Raw genomic sequence first — 24,537 nt, forward strand, 5'->3', positions numbered from 1 at the left:
TATTTCTTTGTGGTACTGTCTAATCCACTCTTGTGGACATGTGGGTTGTTAAGGTAGCCATCTTTTATGTCTTTGCTTTGGTTGAATTATACAAGTTAAATATTCAAAACTTGAAATACTTCGGCAGAGAGTATAAACTGGCTTTTAGTATATAGTGCTGTATTATTTGCAGGCAGATTATACCAATTTAGGATCATGCATGTTTTAAACAAAATTTATGCTTATAAATGCACCACAGAATTATATCAATGGAAAAGATTTCTCTGGTGAACTTCTTTGTTTTACAAATGAGGAAACTGAAGCTCAACAAGATGAGGTAACTTGATAAAGATTACACAGCTCATTTGGTGACTAAGTCTGGTTTGGGACCCAGTTGTTAGGGTGTCGGCCCCAGTACATTATGTCTTTTATACTTTAGTAATATATTTCTGCAAAAAAGTAAATTGTGATGCCTTTGATTATACATTTAAATTGCCCTCATTGAATAAGTTTAGAAGTGTTTTCTGAAAAAGATTATATAAACTTGTATTTCTTTTTTAAATATATGATAGAACTCACCAGTGAAGCCATCTAAAGTCTGGGTTTTGTGGAAAAATTCTTCATTGCTTTTTTCTTGCTTTGTTCACTACTTTTTTTTTCTTATTATTATTAAGTACTGGCAAGGAGCCCTAGCCAGTTTGGCTCAGTGGATAGAGCGTCGGCCTGTATACTGAGGGTCCTGGGTTCAGTTCCCATCATGGGCACGTACCTCAGTTGCAGGCTCCTCTCTGGGTTGCCGGCTCGATCCCCAGTAGGGGTGTGCAGGAGGCAGCCCATCGATGATTCTTTCTCATCATTGATGTTTCTCTCTCTCTCTCCCCCTCTCCTTTCCTCTCTGAAATCAATAAAAATATATTTTTAAAAAGTACTGGTAAGGATGTTTTTCTTTTTGTGGTAAAATAAACATAAAATGAAATTTACCATTTTATTCATTTTTAAGAATAAAGTTCAGTAGCAGGTACAAGGTTTTAAAAACACGTTATTGTCTCTCTTTTTATTTTAACCATTCTGATTCTAGGGTGTGGAATGATTTCTCTGTGGCTTCGATTGCATTTCTCTCATAACCGGGATTAGGATGCTGAGAAGCTATTAAGCATCTTTTCATGTGCTTATTGGCCACGTGATTTTTCCAGTTTGTTTCACCTTTTACCCCCCTCCCCCAAAGTATTGATAAGGTGTGTTTTTTAAAAAACAACAGCAGCACTGGTTTATAGAGATATAATGTGCCTACCATTAAGTTCTTCCATATAAAGTATACAATTCAGGGGTTTCAGAATATTACTAAGTTGTGTAAACATCACCATAATCCAATTTTAGGACATTTTCATCATCCCAGAAGAAATCGTGTACCCATTAGTAGTCATTCCCCTCCCCCTCCCCCTACTCTAGGTTACCATTAATCTTTAAACTTTCTGTCTCTCGAGATTTGCCTGTCTTCTTTTTTAACATAGGTGTTTAAAGCAGCAAATTTCCCCCTAACCACTGCTTTAACCGCATCCTCTAAATGTTGTATTTTAATTTCATTCAAGTCAAGATGTTTTCTAACTTTCCTGGTGATTTTTTTTTCTTTTGACCTATGGTTTTTTAAATTACTTTCCAAATATTTAAGGATATTTCAGAATTCTCTCTGCTGTTGAAAGGAATTTCAACCACCTAATTCAATTTCGTTGTGGTAAGAGACATACTTTTAATGATTTCAATCCTTTTAAATTTGTTGAGGCTTGTTTTAGCATACAATCCATCCAGGAGGCTGTTCATGTGCAGTTGGAAAAATCAGCCTTCGACAGAGTTGAATGCAGTGGATGACATCATCTGGTTTGTGTTTTAGAAAGGTTGTTCTGGGTTGTGTGTGGGAAATAGATTGTTGTGTCACAAGGAGACCTGGGAGAGACTGTTGCCCTAGTACAGGCAACAAATGATGATGGCTTTAACTAGGATAATAGTGGCGGGATGAGGTATCAGTAGGTTAAGGATGAGATTGCTGAGGGGATGGATATAGTTGGTATGAGAGAGAAGTCAGGAATGACTCCCAAGGTTTATGGCCTAAATACCTGGATCCAAAGATGGTGCCACTTAAACATTAGCCTACAGTTAGGCAAAATCATCTAACACAACAATCTATTTCCCATACACAACCCAGAACAACCTTTCTAAAACACAAACCAGATGATGCAGATAAAAAAATACTGGATAAAACATTTGTGAAGTGGACTGCTATTTCCCACCAGGCTTTCACATCTCTGAGTACAGAGGGGAAATGATATCAAGTAACACTAGATTCTAAAAGCCAAAGCACATCCTTGATCTAGGAGTCCTTATGTTTACCATCCCTTACTGAGCTTTGCTAGATTTCCTATATTACTTAAAGCTGACACCCATCTCTCTTTAACCTTCCAGCTGTTCAGAAACAAAATAGCATAATTACTCATTTTAGTAGTAAGTTCCCAAAGAGTTTGACAGACCTACAGGAGAGCATTGAGAGAGGGAGAGGGAGAGAAAAATAACTGGATATATATCCCCGTGACTATAGTTAATAATAATGTATTATATACTTGAAATCTACTAAGAAAGTAGATCTTACTAATAAGTGTTCTGACCGCAAACAAAAGGCAACTACGGGAGGTAGTGGATATGTTAATTCATTTGATTGTGGTAATTATTTCACATTGTATACATATATAAAGACATTATGTTGTGTACCTTAAACATACAGGTTCTCCTTGACTTATGATGGGGTTACATCCTTACAAACCCATCGTAAGTTGAAAATACTGTATATAAAAAATGAATTGAATACACCTAACCTACTGAACATCATAGCTTACCTAGCCTACCTTCAGTGTGCTCAGAACACTTAAACATAAGCCTACAGTTAGGCAAAATCATCTAACACAAAGCCTGTTTTGTAATAAAGAGTTAAATATCTCATGTAATTAAATACTGTACTGAAAGTGAAAACAGAGTGGTTGTATGGGTATTTGCCATTAATACACATAGTTGAAAATGCGCTGGGCCAGGATGGCTGAAGCGTTGCTGGGTGATGGGGGTGTGACAGCACCAGGGTCATCCCTATCTTTCTCTTCTGATGAGGCTGGAGAAGAGCTGGTTTCTACTGAATGTGTTTTACTTTTGCACATTGTGAAGGTGAAAATTGTCATGTTGAACCACCATAAAGTTGGAAACCATCTGTACACAATTTTTTGTCAAAAATAATCTTTAAACAAAAATTAAAGATAGTTTCCAGGTTGTGGTACAGGGAGAAAGATTCCCTAGGTGAGGAGGTGGAGCTGAGGCAGCTAGAGCTAGTAAGTCAGAATACAAAAAAGAAGAAAGCTTACAAAGAGAGAAACTCCGAGATCTGCAGAGGCACCCTTTGAGCATTGATCAGTGTGGATTGGTGCTACATGCGAGGAAATGAGCTAAGACTGAGGAAAGAACAATGTGAAAGAACTAAAAGGAAAAGTACCTGTTCCCTCCAGCAAGATTGGAGAAAACTTAGGATTGATGTGGCATTGGGTAAGGAATTCAGAAAGGTCCTGCTTCAGTGGTAGGAGATAATTACCCTAGACTGAACACTGCTTCAGACCTGCCTAATAAATCATAAAGCAGGACCTGAACAAATTAAACTATTTCCAGGTAACTAACAGCATCCCAGAATAAAGCTTAAGAAGATTTATAGTACTGTAAAAATATCAAGCAGCCAATAGGAATATAAAAATATTGAGATAAGGTAAAATTCACAAAGTCTGGCATATAAGCAAAGATTGCCAGGTAGCAAAGAGAAAGAAAACATAACCAATAATGAGAATAATCAATCAAAACCAACCCAGAGCTGACACAGATGTTAGAATTAACAGAGAAGTACATCAGAACAGGTAGTATAATTATTACATATGTATAAAAAGTTAGCTAAATACTCTAAACTACCCAAATCAAACTTCTGGAAATGAAAATAATATTTCAGATAAATACATTGGATGGGATTAACATCAATTAGTCATTACAGAAGAAAAGATTCATGAAGTTGAAGATACAACAAAAACTACAAAATGAAATAGAGAAAAAGTGAAAAAAATTGTTAATGAAAAGAACATCCAACAGCAACCTCCAGCAGCCTAATGTGTGGGTAACTGGAGTCTGAGAGGAGAAGGAAGGGAGGAGCAGGAACATGCCTGAAGGAGGAATGGCCACGCCCTGGCTGGTGGCTCATTGGTTGGAGTATCGAACCATGCACCAAAAGGGTTGTGGATTTGGTTTCTGGTCAGGCACATGCCTGGGTTGCAGGTTTCATCCCTGGTCAGGATGAGTCAGAAGGCATCCAGTTGATGTTTTGCTCTCACATTGATGGTTCTCTTTCCCTCTCCCTCTCTCTCTAAGATCAATTTTAAAAAAGAAAGAATGGCTAAAATTTTTTCACACTTGAAGAAAACTATAACCCACAGATCTAAGAAGCCCTACTCCAGGCATAAGAAACAGGAAGAAATTGCTCAAAACCAGTGATAAAATTGAAAACCAAAAAGCAGCCAGCAGGGCCAGGGGGCAGATATGTTCCGTTCATAGAAATAAAAATAAAAATGGACATCCAATTTCTCATTGAATTCAAGTACAATTGAGAAGACAGTGGAACAACACCTTTAAAGTGCAGAAAGAAAAATTGTCAACATAGAATCCTATAGCAAAAGTATCTTCTAAAAATGAAGACAAGGTAAGATATTTTCAGGTATACAAAACCTGGAAGAATTCATTATCAACTTTCACTACAAGAAATGTTAAAGGATGGACTTCAAGCAGATTAAAAATGGTATCAGTTGGAAATCTGGAGCTACACACAAAAAAATGAAGATCAAGAAATGGTAATTACATTGATAAAAGGGTGTTGTTTTTTTTTTACCTAAAATTGTTTAAAAGATAATTGTATAAACAAAAATATATCATGGAGTTTATAGCATAACATGTAAAATGCCTGGCAATAATAGTACAAAGGTTGGGAGGGGAAAAATAAATGTAACCACTGTAAGATTTTATACCGTCCATGAAGTAGTATACTATAACTGTGGGTTAGAAATGTATACTATAAGCTTTAGCAACTACTAAAATAAAAGAACAAAGAGTTATAGCTAATAAGACAACAAAGAAGATAAAACAGAATCATAAAAAAAAAATACTGTATTAATCCAAAAGAAGGCAGGTAAAAAAGGGAACAACAACAACAAAAAAGGACAAATAGAAAACAAATAACAACATGATAATATAATCATAGCAATAATTACATTAAATGAAATTGACCTAAACACCCCCCAATTAAAAGGTAGGAGTTGTCAGATTGAATTAAAAAGCAAGATCCAATCACTGCTATAGATATAAAGCCAGAAAAAATACTTAGAGTGAAAGATTGAGAAAAGATAACCTTGCTTATGCTCATCAAAAGGAAGCTGGAGTGGCTATATTAATATCAGACAAAGCAACTTCCACAGCAAGAATATTACTACAAAGAAGGTTGTTTAATAATAAAGGGATCAATTATGCACCAAGATGCAATAATCCTAAATGTTTATACATCTATTATAATACCTTAAATACATGAAGCAAAAGCTAATAGAACCGCAAAGAGAAATAAATCCATAAATGTAGCTGAAGATTTCAACACTCCCCCACCCCACCAATAATGAATAGGACAAATGGTCAGAAAATCAGCAATGCTATAATGGCTTGAACAAATCCAAGGTCACAAAGATTTACCCCCATGTTTTCGTCTAAGAGTTTTATAGTTTTAGCTCTCAAATTCTTTAAATGTAATTAGTTAAAATTAAATAGCATGTAGAATTCAGTACCTCGGTGCACTCCCACATTTCAGGTGCTCATGTGGCTAATGTCACCACATTGGTCAGTGTAGATGCAGAACATTTCCAGAATATTTCCATCAACACAGGAAGTTCTTTTGGACACACAAACACCCTCAAATCCCTTTAAAAGAACATAGAAAATGAACTAAGCACTTGAACAGGTAGTTCACAAAGAAATAAATAAGTGGGCAAGCTCATATACATAAAATTGTTCAGAGGTAAAGAAGTCTGAATTGAAACAGGTGGCATTTTTAGTCCCCAATACTGACAAACTTCCTTAAGGTCTTGACTCAGCAGTCACACCAAGGAAGCCTTCCCTGCCCGCCCTATTAAAACTTCAAGCCTAATCTCTCCATTTCCTGCCCTTTTTCCTTAGCTCTTACCATCAATAGGCCATGTGCTTAACATACTTTTCTTGTTTATTGTTAGTCTCTCCCTCTTTCCACGTAAAGCCTGTTTTACTCACTATTTATTGTCCTTCCAGTATCTGGAACAGTCCCAGGTACAATAGAAACTCAGATATTTGTTGTTGAGAAAGCTGACAAGATATGGAGAAACAAGTACTTTCATAGCCTGCTACCGAGTAAATCGGTCCAACCGTTCTGGAAGTAGTTGTGTAGTATGTAAAAGTCTCAAAATTGTGCTTGCCCTTTGACCCGACATTTCTCCCTCTAGGTATTTATCACATACGGAAGTAATTAAGGGTGTGCTAGAAGATTCAGCCACAGTGGAACGCTTTTAAAACTCTTGAACTCTGACATATTGGAAGGAATGTAGATTGTTTTTGAAATGTGGCAAGAACTATTTTGCAGAATTGGTCAAAAGAGACCTTCCTTTCTCTCCTGATACCTTAGCTTTTAAAAATACTGTTTTGTTACTGACTTTTTAAACCTACTTCTTCCTAAAGCAAAACTAAAACTGACCTATCCAATTTTTCCACAGGTCCCTTAATATGGACTTTGAAAATCAAGATAAAGAGAAAGACAGTAACAGTTCTTCGGGGTCTTTCGGTGGCAACAGCAGCAATAATAGTAAGGCGCCTTATGTCAGTTAACTTTCATGCCTGTCGTCGCTTCTTGATTATTTCTGTAACCCAGTTCATCCACTGGGTTCAAGATGTACGTTTGCTGTAACAAAATCTAATCTGTATGGTATAATTTGTTAATTTATTATGTTTTGAATCTGAGCTACTGATTTCCTGTGTGCTGCTTCTCACTCATGCCTAAGAGCTTGCTGTTGGGGTTCTTTATCTTCCCAAAGATAAGCAAGATAGATGACTATCTGCCCGTTTATGACTTCATTTCAGTATTTTGTTGAGGCTGATAATTTTGTTAGTAAATCATAAATTCATTCCGTGACTCTTAAAGATAGCTACTTGAAGTACTTGTAAAAACTAAGTACTGTATCTCTTCTGAATTTAAAATCCTGTAAGAATACTTGTTTTAAAAAATACACAGAAGTGTGGTATATGGCAAATGCTCAGCAGCATTATTCATAATAGCCAGAAAGTAGAAGCAACTCAAAGATCCATAAGATAGTGAATGGATTAACAAAATATGGCCTATTTATCCATAATATACATGAAATGCTGTTCAGCATTGAAAAGAATGAAGTACATGCTGTACTATGGATGGAACTCAAAACACTGTGTTAAGTAAAAGAAGCCAGACAGAAAAGAATACATATTGTCTGAGTCATTTATATGAAATTTCCAAAAAGGCAAATACATAGAGACAGAAGGTAGATTAGTGGTTGCCTGGGCCTAGGGATGGGAATAATTAACTAACCTGGCATGAGGAAATCTTCCTGAGTTGATGAAAGTGTTCTAAAATTATTTTATGGGGATGGTTTCACACTTTGGTAAATTTACCACAAAAAATGAATTATACACTTAAACGAGTGAATTTTATAAATTGTACTTCAATATAGTGATAGAAAATTGGTAACCCTATCTAATAAAGAGGTAATATGCAAATTGACCATCACTCCAACAAACAAGAAGGCCAGCAGGGGAGGGCAGTTGTGGGCGATCAGGCCAGCAGGAGAGAGCAGTTGGGAGGGACCAGGCCTGCAAGGGAGGGCAGTTGCGGGGGGACCTGGTCTGCAAGGGAGGGCAGTTGAGGTGGACCAGGCCTGCAAGGGAGGGCAGTTGGGGGGGGACCTGGCCTGCAGGGGAGGGCAGGCAGTTGGGGGGGACCGGGCTGGCAGGGGAGAGCAGTTGGGGGGAACCAGGCTGGCAGGGAAGGGCAGTTGGGGGGACCCAGGCCTGCAGGGGAGGGCAGTTGTGGGGTACCAGGCCTGCAGGGAAGGGCAGTTAGGGGCGACCAGGCTGGCAGGGAATGGCAGTTAGGGGCTATCGGGCCGGCAGGGGAGTGGTTAGGGGGTGAGGGTGATCAGGCTGGCAGGCAGAGCGGTTAGGGGCAATCAGGCAGGCAGGCGAGCAGTTGGGAGCCAGCAGTGCTTCCTCGAGGGGTTCCAGATTGGAGAGGGTGCAGGCTGGGCTGAGGGACACCCCCCCCCCCCCCATGCAATAATTTCGTGTACTGGGCCTCTAGTGTTTATTATAAAAAGAAAATGAATTAGCAATAAGGAGATTTGGTTTGATAATATTAAGAGATTGGTATTGGATATCTACTATGCATTCGGCATTCTCTGAAGTATATTGAAAGATGCAAAAATGTAAGAGCTGGTTCCCAAGCTGTCCCAGGGGCAGTGTGGGCAGAATCATTTCCAAAGGGTGATAAATGCTAAGACAGACATAGCAAACACCGCTTCCCATCTGATACCTACAGTAGATACTTCTGACCCTTAACATAGCCTCAGAATCCTTCTGAACAAGCACCAGCAACAGATCAGAGGAAATACTAGAGGTGAAGTCATTTTGACATATATATACAAGAGAGTAAAGCGAGCCCAGCTGGTATTGCTCAGTGGTTTAAGTGTAGACCCATGAACCAAGAGGTCCCGGTTCTATTCCCATGGGTTATGGGCCCAGTCCCCGGTGTGGGGCATGCTGGGGGCAGCCAATAGATGATTCTCTCTCATCATTGAGGTTTCTGTCTCTCCTCCTTCCTCTCTGAAATCAATAAGAATATATTTTTTAAAGAAAGCGTAAAGGGAAAGGCAAGTCAGGGAGAGCAACAGTGAATCAGATTAGTGAGGGACTCTTTTTCCTAGAAAAGGTGAGTTTGACTTGAAACAGTGAACTTGGATTGGTGGAGAAGTCGTTCCAGGTGGGAAGGACATAACAGCAGGCACAGAGAGAGCGAGTATGACCTACAGGTTAACATCACCATTGAGTAAGGAGGAAATACTAGATTGAAATATCATGGAGGATCTTAGAGGTTAAATTGGAGATCACTTAATAGCTACTTCAGTTTCTCTAGTTATTGTAATATCCCACCAATGAAATTATACTTGCCCAGTTTTCACCCAGTTAAATGTGTTGTCCCCAGTAGTATAAAGTGTGCATGATAAATGCAGTGAGTAGAATCATTTAAGTATGAGTCTTTTCTTAAACTTATAACATAGATCCTCGTAGGAGGTAGAATGCCATACCAGTAAATTACCAGGAACCAGGTAAAACCCAGTGTCAAGATCTGATTTTCAGGTTAAATTATTAGTAGCTTGCTATCTATCAACATTGTAAGCCAAATCACTTTATACTAGTACTCTTTTTAAAAAAAATATATTTTATTGATTTTTTTACAGAGAGGAAGGAAGAGGGATAGAGAGTTAGAAACATTGATGAGAGAGAAACACCAATCAGCTGCCTCCTGCACACTCCCCACTGGGGATGTGCCCGCAACCAAGGTACATGCCCTTCACCAGAATCGAACCTGGGACCCTTGAGTCCGCAGGCCGACGCTCTATCCACTGAGCCAAACCGGTTAGGGCTATACTAGTACTCTTGAAACTCTTTTTAAAATCCTGTGTTATATAGCATATATGCAAATGATGTACTTACACCAGATTATAAATCTGTTCTACATTGCATCACAGAAACCTAAGAGAAATAAAATTAAGTACAATTTTATCCTCAAATAAATAAGTGGTTAAGTTAGTCCATATAGTGGAGAGAAGATATCTGCAACATCAGTTTTTTATTTCTCATTAACCAGCATGTAAAAAACAGGAAATGGTTGTTTAAATGGTCATTTTCTTAAGTCTACCTCCTATGTTATGCTGAATTATCCTCAACAAATATGTTTCGTCAGTGCCTAATCTGGGCCATGGATACCAAAAAGATAAGCACAGATTAAGCTAGAATGCAGTCCACGCTCCACATAATGAAAGAAATGACCATTGTAGAGAAGGCCAGTACTTGATTATGGAGCATGACACCATTCCAGACTGAGGGGATGGCATGCATTTATCAAAAATCAAAGAAATGATAGCCTGAAAGATGAACAGAGAAATAGAAGAGATTGGGTAGGTGCTAAACAGATTGAAGTCACAAATGAGCAGCAGGGTAGAATTGGGGGGAAGCTTATCAGAAAAGGATTTAGTGTTGAAATTTTGGCAAGAGCCCTGGCCAGGGCCCCTCAGTTGGTGGGACATTGTCCCATGCAATGAAAGATTGCTAGTTTGATTCCCCGTCAGGGCACATGCCCTGGTTTAGGGCTCCATCTCCAGTAGGGGGCGTGCAGGAGGCAGTCAGATCGATGTTTCGCTCTCACGTCGGTGTTTCTCTCTCCCTTCCTCTCTCTCTAAAAATCAATTTAAAAATCTTTAGAAAAACAGATTTTGGCAAGAATGTTCTGAACCGTTTGAAGGAGAAAGTGAATGGTAGAAAGAGGTTTCTTAAAGGTTGTAGTTGCCTACTCCCAAAATAAATAAGAATCAAGACATCAAAATGAGTGAACGACAGCTAGACATAACAGCATGGATATTTCTCACAATGTTGAGTGGAAGAAGCCAGACACAAAAAAATACATATTACGTAATTCCATGTATATAATAAGTTTAAAAAGGCAAGATAAATATATAGTAGTATTTTAAGGTGCATGCTTGGGTAGAAAACATATAAAGTAAAGCAAAGAAGAAAGACTCATGAAAGGCAGCTAACCCTTTGGAGGCCAGAGAAAGAGATTAGTGATGAGGAGGGCACAAGAAAGACTTCTGAGGTTGGCAAGGTTCTGTTTCTTGGCCTGGAAGAAATTCGCTATGTGATGATTCACTGTGCTCCTCACATTTGTTTCATATTCTTCTCTGTACATGTGCTGTGTTTTACAATATAAAGAGTTAGAAAGGAGAGGGAGCGGTCCCTCAGGGTCCTCTAATTTTCCCTCCTCTTGCTCTTTCTCATCACTACGCCTGCCCCAAGAAGTCTATATAAAGATTTTTACCCCTGGCACATCAGTCCTTCATTTAATTAGTATTAAGTGGGGGTTTTTTAAGTGTCCCTCCCTTCCCATTATCTAATAAATTGAAGTCCTTTACTAGGTTTTCCATGTAATTTATTTTAACTACGAGGATTGATGGAAACATACAGTTGGAATTCTCTTCATTAAGAAGGACATACATCTTTATCTCCCCATCTACACTCTAAACTTTGTAAGATCTGGAAATGACTTTTTAAAATTCCTCATGTTGCCTACTAGATAATAGGTGTTCAGTAAATACTTGGTTAAAAGCATGCTTCTCTCATGGAGGTACAAAATCAATAACTTTCTTCACAATTATTAGCAATACACTGTGTATTGCTTGATGTCTGCTAATTATATGACCAGACATATAATTAGCCTGTAGCCATGTTCACTGAATGCTAAACATAATTTGTAATTCTAACACCAGGCACTTTTCTTTTGTTGATGTTGGCTTTAAATACAATGCAGCTGCACTTAAGTCCTCCCAATTATGGCTGCTCTGTTTGCTTTGCTGTTTTGTTTTGATGTCCCTGGATTTTGGCTAAATTTTGGCTAAAATTGTTAATTACTAGCTCCTTTCCCTTCAGGACCATTTTCTACAGCCCTTTAGAAAGTGCGGTATTGAAGTTGTGTACACTGTATTAGGCAGCATATTGTTGGCAACTAACGGGGCTTAACTTGTCGTGTGACACTGCTGTTTGGTAAGCTCTCTTGGGCACCCTTCCTTAAAACTAACGGTGGGAGCAGTGTCTAACACCCAAGTTAAAAATCTCTGCTTTCAAAAAAGAAAAAACTGCATTCAGTCTAATTCGAGAAAGGTTCTTTGTATTCAGTTTTGTGTTTTAATTGCAGAATGAATTTCTAAAATTTAGATTTATTATAAACAAATACTTCTCATGCCTGACTTACTAAACAGTGTTTGTTCTAGCCAGCCATTTAATTTTTCTGTTCATATTTTAAACGAATATAATTAATCTGTAGGCTATATGATGCTTCATTTTACAGAAAAGGGGGTGTATTTTAAGATTTATAGATTTATTAGAAGACTTGTTTTTACCTTATAATAAAAATTATTCATTTGAGAAACCATTATTTTCTGTTGTGAAAGGCACCTGAAATTTGTAGTTTCCTCTAGTTCTTTGAACTATTGTAGAACACTAAAAAAAACCCCCACAAAACTAAGTGAAATATAGTTAGAGATTTCATAGAGTTTTGTCTTATAAATGTCCATAAGCTACCCCCTCCCCCAACCCCACCAAATGATCCATGGGCTCTAGTGAGATACAGCATCCACCTCTTCTCCAGATCATTTCTGTTTGTCTTTTTTTTTTTTTTTTTTTTATTTCAGAGAGGAAGGGAAAGAGAGATAGAAACATCAATGATGAGAAAGAATCATTGATGGGCTGCCTCCCGTACGCCACTTACTGGGGATTGAGCCCACAACCTGGACATGTGCCCTGACTGGGAATTGAACCCAGGACCCTTCCGTCCATAGGCCGACGCTCTACCCACTGAGCCAAACTGGCTGGGGATATTTATCTATTTATTTATTTATTTTACTGATTTCAGAGAGGAAGGAAAAGGGAGAGAGAGAAACATCAGTGATGAGAGAGAATCATTGATTGGCTGCCTCTTGCACCCCCCTACTGGGGATGGAGCCTGCAACCCTGGCATGTGCCCTTGACTGGAATCGAACCCAGGACCTTCAGTCTGAGCTCAATCCACTAAGCCAAACTGGCTAGGGCTTCTGTTTGTCTTGACATATAGATCACTCTTCCTAAATTGAATTACTCTATTCCTACATGAATTATTTGACTCATCTACCCAGCTAATAAGCAGTTTTGTTTTGTAGAAATATTTAATATTTTATTTCACCAAAATCCCTAAATAATGTTCTTAGGGACGGGTAAGTTTACCGAAGAACAGTTTTTTTAAATAATATATTTTATTGATTTTTTTCAGAGAGGAAGGGAGAGAGATAGAGAGTTAGAAACATCGATGAGAGAGAAACATCGATCAGCTGCCTCCTGCACATCTCCTACTGGGGATGTGCCCGCAACCCAGGTACATGCCCTTGACCAGAATCGAACCAGGGACCTTTCAGTCGCAGGCCAACGCTCTATCCACTGAGCCAAACCGGTTTCAGCCTGAAGAACAATTTTTAAATGTTGGTTGCTAATTGCAACCCTTTGTGTCTAGTTATGTTCATTCTGGGTTTGGGCCTGGGCATTGTAATTTTTTCTAAACTCCCCAAGGTGATTCTGATGATCAGCCAAGAACAGAGAACCACGGTGTTAAATACTATTTGTTCCTTAAAATGTTCCCACAAGATAATTTTTCTGATCTGCTGTTTTCAGATGTTTTGTTCTCTCCCTTTCCCCACCCCCAAAGTCAGTCCTCAGCTATTAGCAACAGTGAGGAAGAGTTATTAACATCAGCACATTAAAACCCACGGATGATGAGAAATAATTTTAGTCAGTGGGTTTAAACTACCTTTTACCAAGCCTGTACACAAGACCCCAACTGCACTCAAATTGACAACTCTGAATGTTTACTACCTTCGAATGTTCTTGATTTCGTTTCTATTTTGTTCTTGGCACCCTGTCACCCAGATGGTTAGCACCTTAGTTCAACAAGTATTTTTTGAGCAGCTACTATAATGAAGGCATTCTGAGGAGAGCAAGTAGTTTATAGTCTCAGCGGGCAAGAAAGATTTAGGAGGCCTACAGAATCTGTATCTTATATACTAGTCCCTAGAACTGTCTGCATTCTAATAAGTTAATGTATCTAAAGTACATGGCATGCTGTACATTAATATGTTCCCTTTTCTCTCTTTTAGGTATCCAAACTATTGACTCTACCCAGGCCCTGTTCCTTCCAATTGGAGCATCTGTCTCTCTCCTAGTTATGTTCTTCTTCTTTGACTCAGTTCAAGTAGTTTTTACAATATGTACAGCAGGTAAATTAATTTCTGTCTATTCTTAACATTAACCTAAAAGGAAATGTGTTCACCATTTTTTATCATCATTCAAAAGTTAAGATTTATACACTATGCCATTCATCAAGTTTTTCTTCATAAGTCTGGCTTTTCCTCCTCTCACCCCTCCTTGAACCACTTGAGACACATGTTTCAAACCTGCCAACATATCTGAACAAAAGGCCGGGGGCTGAAACCTGGTGAGCTTTGTGACACCAGAGCAGATCGCTTTGGCTATGGCTCCGTGTCTGGTAGCTTAATAGAAACCATTTTGGCTGAGTGGTCATCGGCAACCCTGACTGATGTTTCCACAGATAGAAACATTCATATCTAATCAAGGTAATTCGACTGTCAGCTCTCTGATCAGTTTTTAAGCTAAGCAGTGATGGAAATGTATAATATATGAACAAAATGCTAGATTTGTTAGGAGTTAACCCCCTCGCCCGATATTTATCTTTTGTTGTTGAGACAGAAGAGAATGAGAAAATCTACCTATGCTTCCCCTACTCTGTTCAAATCAGGCACTTAAAAAAAAAAAAAAAGAGTTTATCTGTGCGATGCTAAAGGGAAATGCTTTCCTTCTCTGGTTAATTTGATTGTATCTATTTGCCGAGAAAAGTATTCTGGGAAATGATTAAGTTTCCATAAGTCATGCCATTTTTTATAATGGAAAAATAAATCATACACAACAAAATTTAACTATACATTTTCTCTCTGTAGTTCTTGCAACGATAGCTTTTGCTTTTCTTCTTCTCCCGATGTGCCAGTATTTAACAAGACCCTGTTCACCTCAGAACAAGTAAGTTGGGAAATTCCCCTAAGTTATAAACGTGTGTGTTTTTTTTTCACACTTGCTAGCATTATTAGGAGCCTAAAATTTCTTTTTTAATTTTATTGATTGATGAGAGATTTGTTCCACTTATTTGTTCATTCATTGGTTGCTTCTTGTATGTGCCCTGACCGTGGTTAGAACCCACAACCTTTGCATATTGAGCTAGCTGGCCAGGGCCAGGTCTAAATTTCTTGGTCTTGTATTGACTGGAGCTCACACATGCTAGAAAACTGGGAAGTGAGATGTTTGATTTTTAAAATTGGAAGATAGTAGCACTTCCTTTTGCACCTTCTCATAGCAGAGGAAATATAAACAAATCCTAGGAAGTCAGAGTCGTCGTAATATGCTTCCTGCTTAGCTTACTGAAAGATGAGAATTTTCCTTGTAAAGCAACACTTTCATTCTTTTACTAGTGAGTGAGTGGGATCTGAAAATAGTGGTTGACTCTGACATTCTTTGCCTTTTATCTTTGGTGACCTAGAATCACTTAGGTTTAATCCCATTGTTCACACCTTAACCCCTACAGCTGTTGCTCCATGGAAACAGAAGTCTCTTGTTGACGGAGATGCTGTGTGCACTTGGGAAACTATCACTTGAGGCAGCTGATATTCCCAGGAATTAGTGATAATCAGATAGATTTATTATCTTATAGTATTAATTCATCTTTGCTAAATGAATTGAATTAGTAACATTCCTAAATATTTTCCTCATACAATAGAATTTCCCCTGTACTTAGATTAGAATCTTCAAAGATTGATGTTGTCACTTTAAATTTCTAAAAACCCATGTTGATAATTTGGGATAAAAAGTACATTATCAGCTCTGGCCGGTTTGTCTCAGTGGATAGAGTGAGTGTTGGGCTGCCGACTGAAGGGTCCCGGGTTTGATTCCGGTCAAGGGCACATGCCTGGGCTGCGGGCTCAATCCCCCGTAGGGGGCACGCAGGAGGCAGCCCATCCATGATTCTCTCTCCCTCTCCCTTCCTCTCTGAAATCAATAAATATATATACATTTTTAAAAGTACGTTATCAGATGGGTTCAGACTCTGTGGTTTACTCTAAAGAGGTTTGGGTATTTTTATATCAGGGATCTCGTTACTTGCCTCCTACTCTAATATGGCCCTAATGAAACCTGATCATGAAGAGAGCTTGGTTAGTGAATAACATTTATTGCCCATTAGTCCAGTAAATGTCATGTGTTCCAGGATTTCCTTTGGCTGCTGTGGACGTTTCACTGCTGCTGAGCTGCTATCATTCTCTCTGTCTGTCATGCTTGTCCTCATCTGGGTTCTCACTGGCCATTGGCTTCTCATGGATGGTGAGTAACTAACATGTGAGAAGTTAAAATTCCAATTTAGTTTATAAGTAGTTACATTGGGTCCCCCCTTCCTCTGCTGTCCGTGTATTAGTCACAATATACTTTATCAACTTTTATTACCATGGCTATTAGGTATCCAAAGGTAGTGTTACTGAGGTTTTTTTTATTATTTTTACCCACATTTTAAAGATTTTTTAAGAAGAGCTTTTTTGAGGTATAATTCACATACATACCACATATAACTTACCTATTTAAAGTGTATGATTCAGTGGTTTTTAGTATAATCAGAGAGTTGTACAACCATCACTACAGTTGATTTTAGTGCATTTTTATCACCCACCCTCTAAAACAGCGGTCGCCAGCTGGTGGTCCGTGCGGTCTGGAAGTTGGCGACTGCTGCTCTGAACACATCCCCAGCAGCAGTTACTGTCCCACCCCCCAACCCAGGCCAGTCACCCACTGGTCTACCTTGTGTCTCTGAATTTGCCTCTTCTGGACAGTTCAGAACCAAGGATGTCCTTCTGCTCATGGTCAAATTGGATAGAATTTAACAAAAAGGATTTTAAACTCTCTTTTTCCCCCTGTAATCCAGAATCAATAACATAGTCTTAATAGAGAAGAAATTTTAAACCTAAGGGAAACTAAAATCTTATTCTTCTATTTTAAGAGATTTTTTTCTCTCATAACTTATTTTACCAGTGGAAGGATTTGAAATGTATATGTACCAAATTAACTAGTGAAAAAACTCTAAGAAGCAGCATATTAACAGGGAAGAAACGATAGAGTGGATTATAAGCTCTGTAAAGTGATATGTGAACGGCATGTGTTATTTTAATCAAAGGTGAGAATTACAGAAAAAGTACTTTTTTAAAAACATACAGAATATATGATATACTTATTTTACTTATTTTTAAATGTTTTTTGCTTAAGATAAAATTATAGTGATGGAGAATAGATAAGTGATTATGTGGAGAGAAGAGTTTGAATATAAAGAAATAGCACAGGGATTTTATTGTGGTGGTACAGCTGTTCCAAACACTGAGTGTGGTGGTAGTTCTAGAAATCTGTTAGAATTCACAGAATCATACATTTAAAGAACAACTCTCAATTTTACTGTTTGATAACGTTAAAAATTTTAAACATATATATTTGTAACTATATAAATACATCATTTGTTTGTATATATTTGTTGTCATAGTTATTAAAAAAAATTTTTTTTTTTGAGTGCCTACCATATACCAAATATTCAAAGTCAAAAGCGGTTCCTTGAGGTTACAGGTCAGGTTAACCTTTAGACTTACATCCAGTCTTTAATGATGCAGAATGGGAAGACCGGGTCAAAATCACCAGTGCCTGCTCCCTGCTGTGATTCACCTTGGCTGATTTCTGACAACTTTGGTCTTATTTTAGCATCAGACATTGCCATATAGAAAATATTCACTGTGATCATTTGCTTCAGAACTTCAGTGCCCATTGTGCATATAAGCGTTCTGAAGTACAGTGTTTCAAATGTTCAAGTGGTTGTCAGAACTGCTACATTTTCCAAATGGAGTATCAGTGCTGTCGGTATTCTTAGCAATTAGTGTTTGGTACTTCCGTGCTTCTGGAGGTTGATAAAGAGTAAGTTGAGAAACAGACATTACATCCAGGAGTCACACTAGCTGCTCGCCCAGCTTGTGGGAGGAGGGTGATGCCTGTTTTATATACTAGTATACTAGGTGTTGAGAGTGACGCCGTGGCTGGTGTGTTTGACTTTTCCTGAGATTAACTCGTGATTTCTGTAGCAGAATGGTTGAACTAATAGCACAGGTATAAACTGAGCACTTATTTTACTCCACCTACACAAACGTTATGTGAAATGAGACAGTGAAGCTCCAGGTGCCACTTTTTCAACTAGAGTAAACATAAAGCAGTATCCACCCCCAGGACGAATGGGAGATTTTGACATCATTTTCTGTCGTTATTGCTATTTCCCAAAACTTGTCCAAAAATGTCTTCTTCTACCAGGTTGCATTGGTTAAACTACCCTTGTGAACAAGTATAGAGTTTTCCCTCAAAAAAAAAGCGGGGGGGGGAGGCCTTTGAGCTTTTTAATTGTTTTTCAGATTAATGATTAGTGTGTGTTTTCTCCTATTATAGGAAATGTAGCTTTCTAGCCATGGTCTTTAACGTTCTCAAATATGTTTTTCTCTGATGGAGAAATTATCTTTCCAGACTTCTCTGCAGCATCAGAAATCTTCTGGTAGGCAGTGATTTGGTGGTAGTGTTTTTAAATGAGTATTTCATAATTAAAGCCTGCTCTTTGAAGTTAATTTAGAGTGAAAACAGAATGGTAAATGTGGTTGTTTTAGGGCGAGGCATGATGTATATTTTCAGGGTTATACTAAGAAGCATTAATATTAAGAAGAAACTTCACAGTTTTCTTGGACTAAATCTAGAGCTTTTTTTTAATCTACTCTGTTTCATCTGGTAAATTAACCTTTTAAATTTGGGGAAGCTTAAAGGGTTTGACCAATAGGTGGGGTGGTGTGTTAGCCAAAAGCTGATGAATCTGGTGCCCACATACCTAGTGTTCAAGGGTCGCTTGACCAGGGTCACAGTCTGCATCCCCTGACCAGTTCAGAGACTAGAAGAGTCTTCACAGATGTCTAGCCAGCCCTTCACTCTACAGCACTTGCCGCTAAGCTGTGATTGGAAAATGTTTAGTGTCAGAAATCTAGAAATTCGGTTTTTTTGTTTTAAGATACTAGACTCTAAGTGCCAGAGTCTTAGAGTCTAAGTATCTAGAGATCTTAGAAGCAAGACTGCTTAAGACCTTATAAGTCACATAATCTTTTTCAAGAACAGTTAAGCTCAGTTTGGTGTCATTGTCTTTGTCCTTCACCTGCTGGTTGTGGAAGACAAGGTAATAGTAGAGATTATATCAATAATAAATTGAAAGTAATTATAGCGAAGTAGCTAAGATTAATAATTTACTTCCTAACACTGCTGCTTCATTTACATTTAACCAGAAGGTAAGTTTGTTGGTGAAGCTGTCAGGGAGTCTTGAAGCTTCTCAAGCAGCATGGAGCAAGGGAAGGCATCATTTCTCTTCATCTGGGCGGGGAAAAGCCCTAGGACAGCGGTTCTCAACCTGTGGGTCGCGACCCCTTTGGCGGTCGAACGACCCCTTCACAGGGGTCGCCTAAGACCATCCTGCATATCAGATATTTACATTAAGATTCATAACAGTAGCAACATTACAGTTATGAAGTAGCAACAAAAATAATTTTATGGTTGGGTCACAACATGAAGAACTGTATTTAAAGGGCCAGAAGGTTGAGAACCACTGCCTTAGGAGAAAGGAAGATTGTTCAGAGTTACATGAATGAAAGAATGAAGAAAAAGAGAAGCAAACTAGATGAATAGTTGTTTCAGTGGTAAGACATAGCTGGTAGCAATATTCATTTGGGTTTAGGAGTGATATTCATTCAAAAGACTTATATTAAGAACCACCTCTGAAGTGCTCAAAAGGGATGCTTTCTGCCTCTTCAAACATGGAACTTCAAGGACAGTGGGGAGACTTGGTTGGCATGGAAAGAGGTTATTGCTCACTGGAGAGGAGGAGAGGTTGAAGAATAGGAATAGCCCTGCCGGTGTGGCTCTGGTTGAGCGTCAACCCATGAACCAGGAGGTCACGGTTCGATTCCTGGTCAGGGCACATGCCCGGGTTGTGAGCTCGATCCCCGTAGGGGCCATGCAGGAGGCAGCCAATCAGTGATTCTCTCTCATCATTGATGTTTCTGTTTCTCCCTCTCCTTCCTGTCTCTCAAATCAAATTTTTGAAAGAAAGAAAAGAATAGAGATACAGGGAGATGGACCCTGTGGCCAAGCCTGTGTGCACAGCACTGTTCTGTGTGAGCTGTGCCTGAGGGTGCATGGCTGTGTCAGAGACTTGATCCCCTCAGAGGAGGGAGCCTGGGGCCTTGGGGCAGGACATGATGTGAACTGATTTTTACAATGGCCGTGAAGAGGACTGGGAGAGGAAGTGCGGGGAAGCGTGACCAAGGTTGGAGTAACAATAAGGACTCACAACACACAATGGCTCCCAAGTGAGGTACATAAATGAAAGACGTGATCAACTGAAAATGAACTCAGAGTTTCTTGTTTGGAAGCTTAGAGATAGAATGACATTGTCTAGAGCAGCGATTTTTAACTGGTGTGCTGCGAGAATTTTTAAAACACGCAATACCTGACTATTAGTCAGGGGCACGGATCTCTTTTCCCTTAGATTGTCAAATTAAAAAATGGCAACAGCCAACACAACAATAGCCGTCCAGTGTGAAGTAATCAAAATTATACCTATTTTTCTTGTCAGATTGGCAAAAAAAAAATATTTTTTGGTGTGCTGCAGAATTTTAGTAATTAGTTTATGGGTGCCATGAGATGAAATGTTGGAAAATCGCTGGTCTAGAGTCACGGAAAATTCTGTCACTGAGCAGTTGTCTTGTCAATGCTTGGTTTGACCTAGGTAAGTAGGCTTAGCATAAGATGAGTGATTAGGCATGGAGTGATGCTTAGAGACCTGTCACGGTTCCTGCTGGTTTAGGATTAAGTGATTGAATGGTCAATTGAATAGGAAAGTTCTGAATGGACCGGTCACCTGCGTGTGTTAGAGGCAGATACATTGAACCTTGGGAGCCTGCCCTTTTGCTTGTCTGCCCAGTGGACTCCGTACCCTCTGTCAGTTACCAGCAGACGGTCCTCTGACCCTCACTGCCCACCGCAGGTCTTCATTCTTCCTTTGTGTCCTTGATGCTTTCCACTCCATGTACTCACTTGTAAGTTCCTGAAAAGATCACCATCCCTGCGGCCAGCATTCCTAGTTTGGTCTGGTCTCTGGTCATTAGTTCCCAGCCTCTGTCAGCGGCTCCCTTCCTCACTGACCACTCCTGCTCTTCGGGCCAGCAGAGCTTATGCTGCCAGATTATTTATTGACAGCACAGACAAACCTCGTTATTAAAAAATTAGTGGGGGTTGATTATAAGGGGCTCTTAAGTACATTTCTTCACGCCTTAAACATATTTCAGCTTGCAACTTGAAAAGTTTCAATCTTTGCAAAGCCTAATTGACTAGTACAGTCCTTTATATTCCTTTGAAATGGCATGAATTGGCATATATTTTACCAGTTTGGTTCTGAAGGAGACCCTAGTAAAATGGCATCTAGGTTATTATAAAGTCAGGCATTAGGTCTTCATTACATCTCTCCAAAATACACACTGGAGCCCAGTGAATGCCTGATCATAAAAATGACAGGAGGAATAGAGATAGTTTTTCTTCCTAATTTTACTGTTTTTCCAACCCTTCCCTGTTGTCGGGATGGGAATTACTTTTCTCTTCTGTTTATGCGACACCACCTAAAGTAGGAACTCATTAAATATTAGTTGAATTGCTATATCCTGGGTATGCCCAGCTGTTATACGTGATGCCTCATTTTATTACGTTTCACTTTATTGGGCTTCACAGATGCTGCATTTTTCACAAACCGAAGGCGGACCCTCCGCTAGCAAAGAGAGTATGACCCTTTGTTGTGATACTCACTTTATTGTGGTAGTCTAGTCTGCGACCAAACCCATAATGCCTCTCAGCTATCCTGTATCTGCCCACTTTGTTACATACATTGACAATTTACCGAATTTTTTTAAATGATACACACCTGTAATATGGCTTTACTCACTTTTCTTAGACTAATTTGGAATTTGAAGCTGATAGAACATAATTTTTCATTTATTCAGCAAATATTTGTTGAATGTCTACACTGTCAGTTGCTGGGGATCCAGAGGAACAGATAAGCCATGGTTTCTGTTACTAGGCACACAGCTTAGGGAATAAACTACGTGTGTATAAATAATGATACTATTGTAAATGGACGCAAAGAAAACAGCAACTTCATCTGGCCAGGTCAGGAAGGCTTTCTCTCCTGGCCTCTTAAGAACGAGGATGAATTTTCCAGGGAAGAAGCCCAGGTCAGGGCCCTGTGGGCAGAGCATGAAAGAACATGGTGTGTGTTGAGCAGTGCATCACATTCGAGTGGCCTCGGAGCAGCAGGAAGTGCACACTGAGGACAAGGGCTGCGCAGTGGAGAGCGCCCTCCTGTTCCTTCCTGCAGCCTGGCCGAGCAGTTCTCCTGGCACCCACTTCAGGGAGAACCCACAGGAATCTGTAGGAATCAGGCCTGGGTTCTCAGAAGACCGGAGGGAGAGAACTGGAGGCAAGGAGAGACCATTCATCTGCCAGGCCGTCCTAGACTCCAGGGATAGGATGGGAGCCTTGCCCTCGAGGACCTTACATTTTAGTTGTGAGGAGAGAGAATTTTAAAAAGATACATCATGTACCAGATTTTGAGAGGTACAAGGACAGAGGAATGAATTGCTGGAACAGTGTCCCTGAGTAAATGAAAGGGGATGCCATAGAGGGTGAGTTAACTTGAAAGCAAGGAGCAAGGATGATGAATCTGCAGCGATGGGGGAGGCAGAGGCCAGAAGGCCCAGGCTGAGCCTGTCTTGGAGCTTCATCAAAACAGAACCTCCTGGGTCCTATAGTGTGAGCGAAGGGATTTCCCCAAATACCAGCAGGTCACAACAGGCTGACGTGGGCACTTTTGCACTGTAGGGTGTACATTCTTAGACCAGAGCTGAAGGCTGCCTGATTTTCGAGGGGACTTACAACTTTGTTGGATTTACAAGCGAATAGCTTGTGGAAAGGGGATGGGCCTGTGCTGCACACTGACTGCTGTCTCCTCCCCAGCCCTGGCCATGGGTCTCTGTGTCGCCATGATCGCCTTCGTCCGCCTGCCCAGCCTCAAGGTCTCCTGCCTGCTTCTCTCAGGGCTCCTAATCTATGACGTCTTTTGGGTGAGTGTCTGTTGAAGCCACTGCTCTCTTTTGTGTTTAATTGGGGTCAAGCATCTAAAGTCTGGCCGGCCGGGGTACCTCCTGTCCGGCCACTCCCTCCAGTCCTGCGCTGTCTGTGTTACAAGGTGAGCCGGCAGCTGGTTGACATGTGTTACAGAAGACAGTACATGATAGTTGTGGTGGAAGAGGAGTAGGCAGAGTTCTCTGCCTCAGAGCATGCAGTCACAAAAGCTTGATGGCCCTCGCCGATTCGGCTCAGTGGATAGAGCATCAGCCCGAGAAGTGAAGGGTCCCGGTTCGATTCCGGTCAAGGGCAGGCACCTTGGTTGCAGGCTCCATTGCCAGCCCTGATGTTGGGGATGTGCGGGAGGCAACCAATCAATGTCTCTCTCACATCATTGTTTCTCTCTCTGTGTCTCTTCCTAAAAATCAATGAAAAAATACCCCCGGGTGAGGATTAACAAAAACAAAGGCTTGCTGTCACAGTTTTGTGCAGCTCTGCTCTTACGAACAAAAAGGACAGGTTGCTCTAGCTCCCTCTCTTAAAGGAGACTCTCTCCTCGCCAGGTGTTTTTCTCCGCCTACATCTTCAATAGCAACGTCATGGTGAAGGTGGCCACCCAGCCGGCTGACAATCCCCTCGATGTGCTTTCCCGGAAGCTGCACTTGGGGCCCAATGTTGGGCGCGACGTTCCTCGCCTGTCTCTGCCTGGAAAACTGGTTTTCCCGAGGTAGGACTGACACGCCAGGCTCATGACAGCCAGCGCACGGCCTTCCGGTGCCTTGATTAGTCGGTCTTTGTCATCCACAGTCTAATCCTAGACTAGAAAGGGTGAGTCAGCATCTCCATCTTACAAAAGGAAGAGAATGTTGACTTGCAAAGGTTTATCACTAAGGGATACAGGTGCTGCTTTTTATTATTGATTAATGTTATCAAGTAACCATAGGTTACTACTATTAATTCTCTCCAGCCAACTTCAAAATATATTAACAGGAGATTCTGGATCTTTTTACTTCTAAGACATTTGTAAAAATACGTTCTAATGCTTAAATTTCACAGTTCCTGGTAATAGAATCCTGAAAAAAATTAATGTGTTGCTTTAATCTCCTGTGTCTGGTAGTAGTTGGGTGCTTATTTGATGTCTCAGCAGTGAAGGTGTGACAAAGAGTGAATTGCTTGGCATTTCTAGAGATGGCAGTGCTTGTGCAGTCATCTACAAGGTGCTCTCCGCAGCACCGAGGGGCGGGGGGAAGACTTCTTTCTGTT

The 24,537-nt window shown here is 39.9% G+C and overlaps 1 protein-coding gene across 4 annotated transcripts in view; it reads left to right on the forward strand.

Annotated features, from left to right (window-relative positions):
- The window catches only part of SPPL3 (signal peptide peptidase like 3), a 45,969-nt gene that overhangs the window by 11,521 nt on the left and 9,911 nt on the right, over positions 1–24,537 (forward strand). For 2 of the 4 annotated variants that reach the window (XM_023760395.1, XM_023760397.1), the window contains exons 3-8: positions 6,825–6,913; positions 14,091–14,210; positions 14,949–15,027; positions 16,241–16,377; positions 23,164–23,270; positions 23,838–24,001. In XM_023760395.1, the coding sequence (XP_023616163.1) occupies positions 6,825–6,913; positions 14,091–14,210; positions 14,949–15,027; positions 16,241–16,377; positions 23,164–23,270; positions 23,838–24,001 (696 nt within the window). The remainder of the gene's footprint in view (positions 1–6,824; positions 6,914–14,090; positions 14,211–14,948; positions 15,028–16,240; positions 16,378–23,163; positions 23,271–23,837; positions 24,002–24,537) is intronic. The other 2 variants (XM_023760396.1, XM_023760398.1) reach the window with 1 other exon arrangement.

Source organism: Myotis lucifugus, unplaced genomic scaffold (assembly GCF_000147115.1).
Source record: "Myotis lucifugus unplaced genomic scaffold, Myoluc2.0 scaffold_181, whole genome shotgun sequence".
NCBI classification, from domain to species: Eukaryota; Metazoa; Chordata; class Mammalia; order Chiroptera; family Vespertilionidae; genus Myotis; species Myotis lucifugus.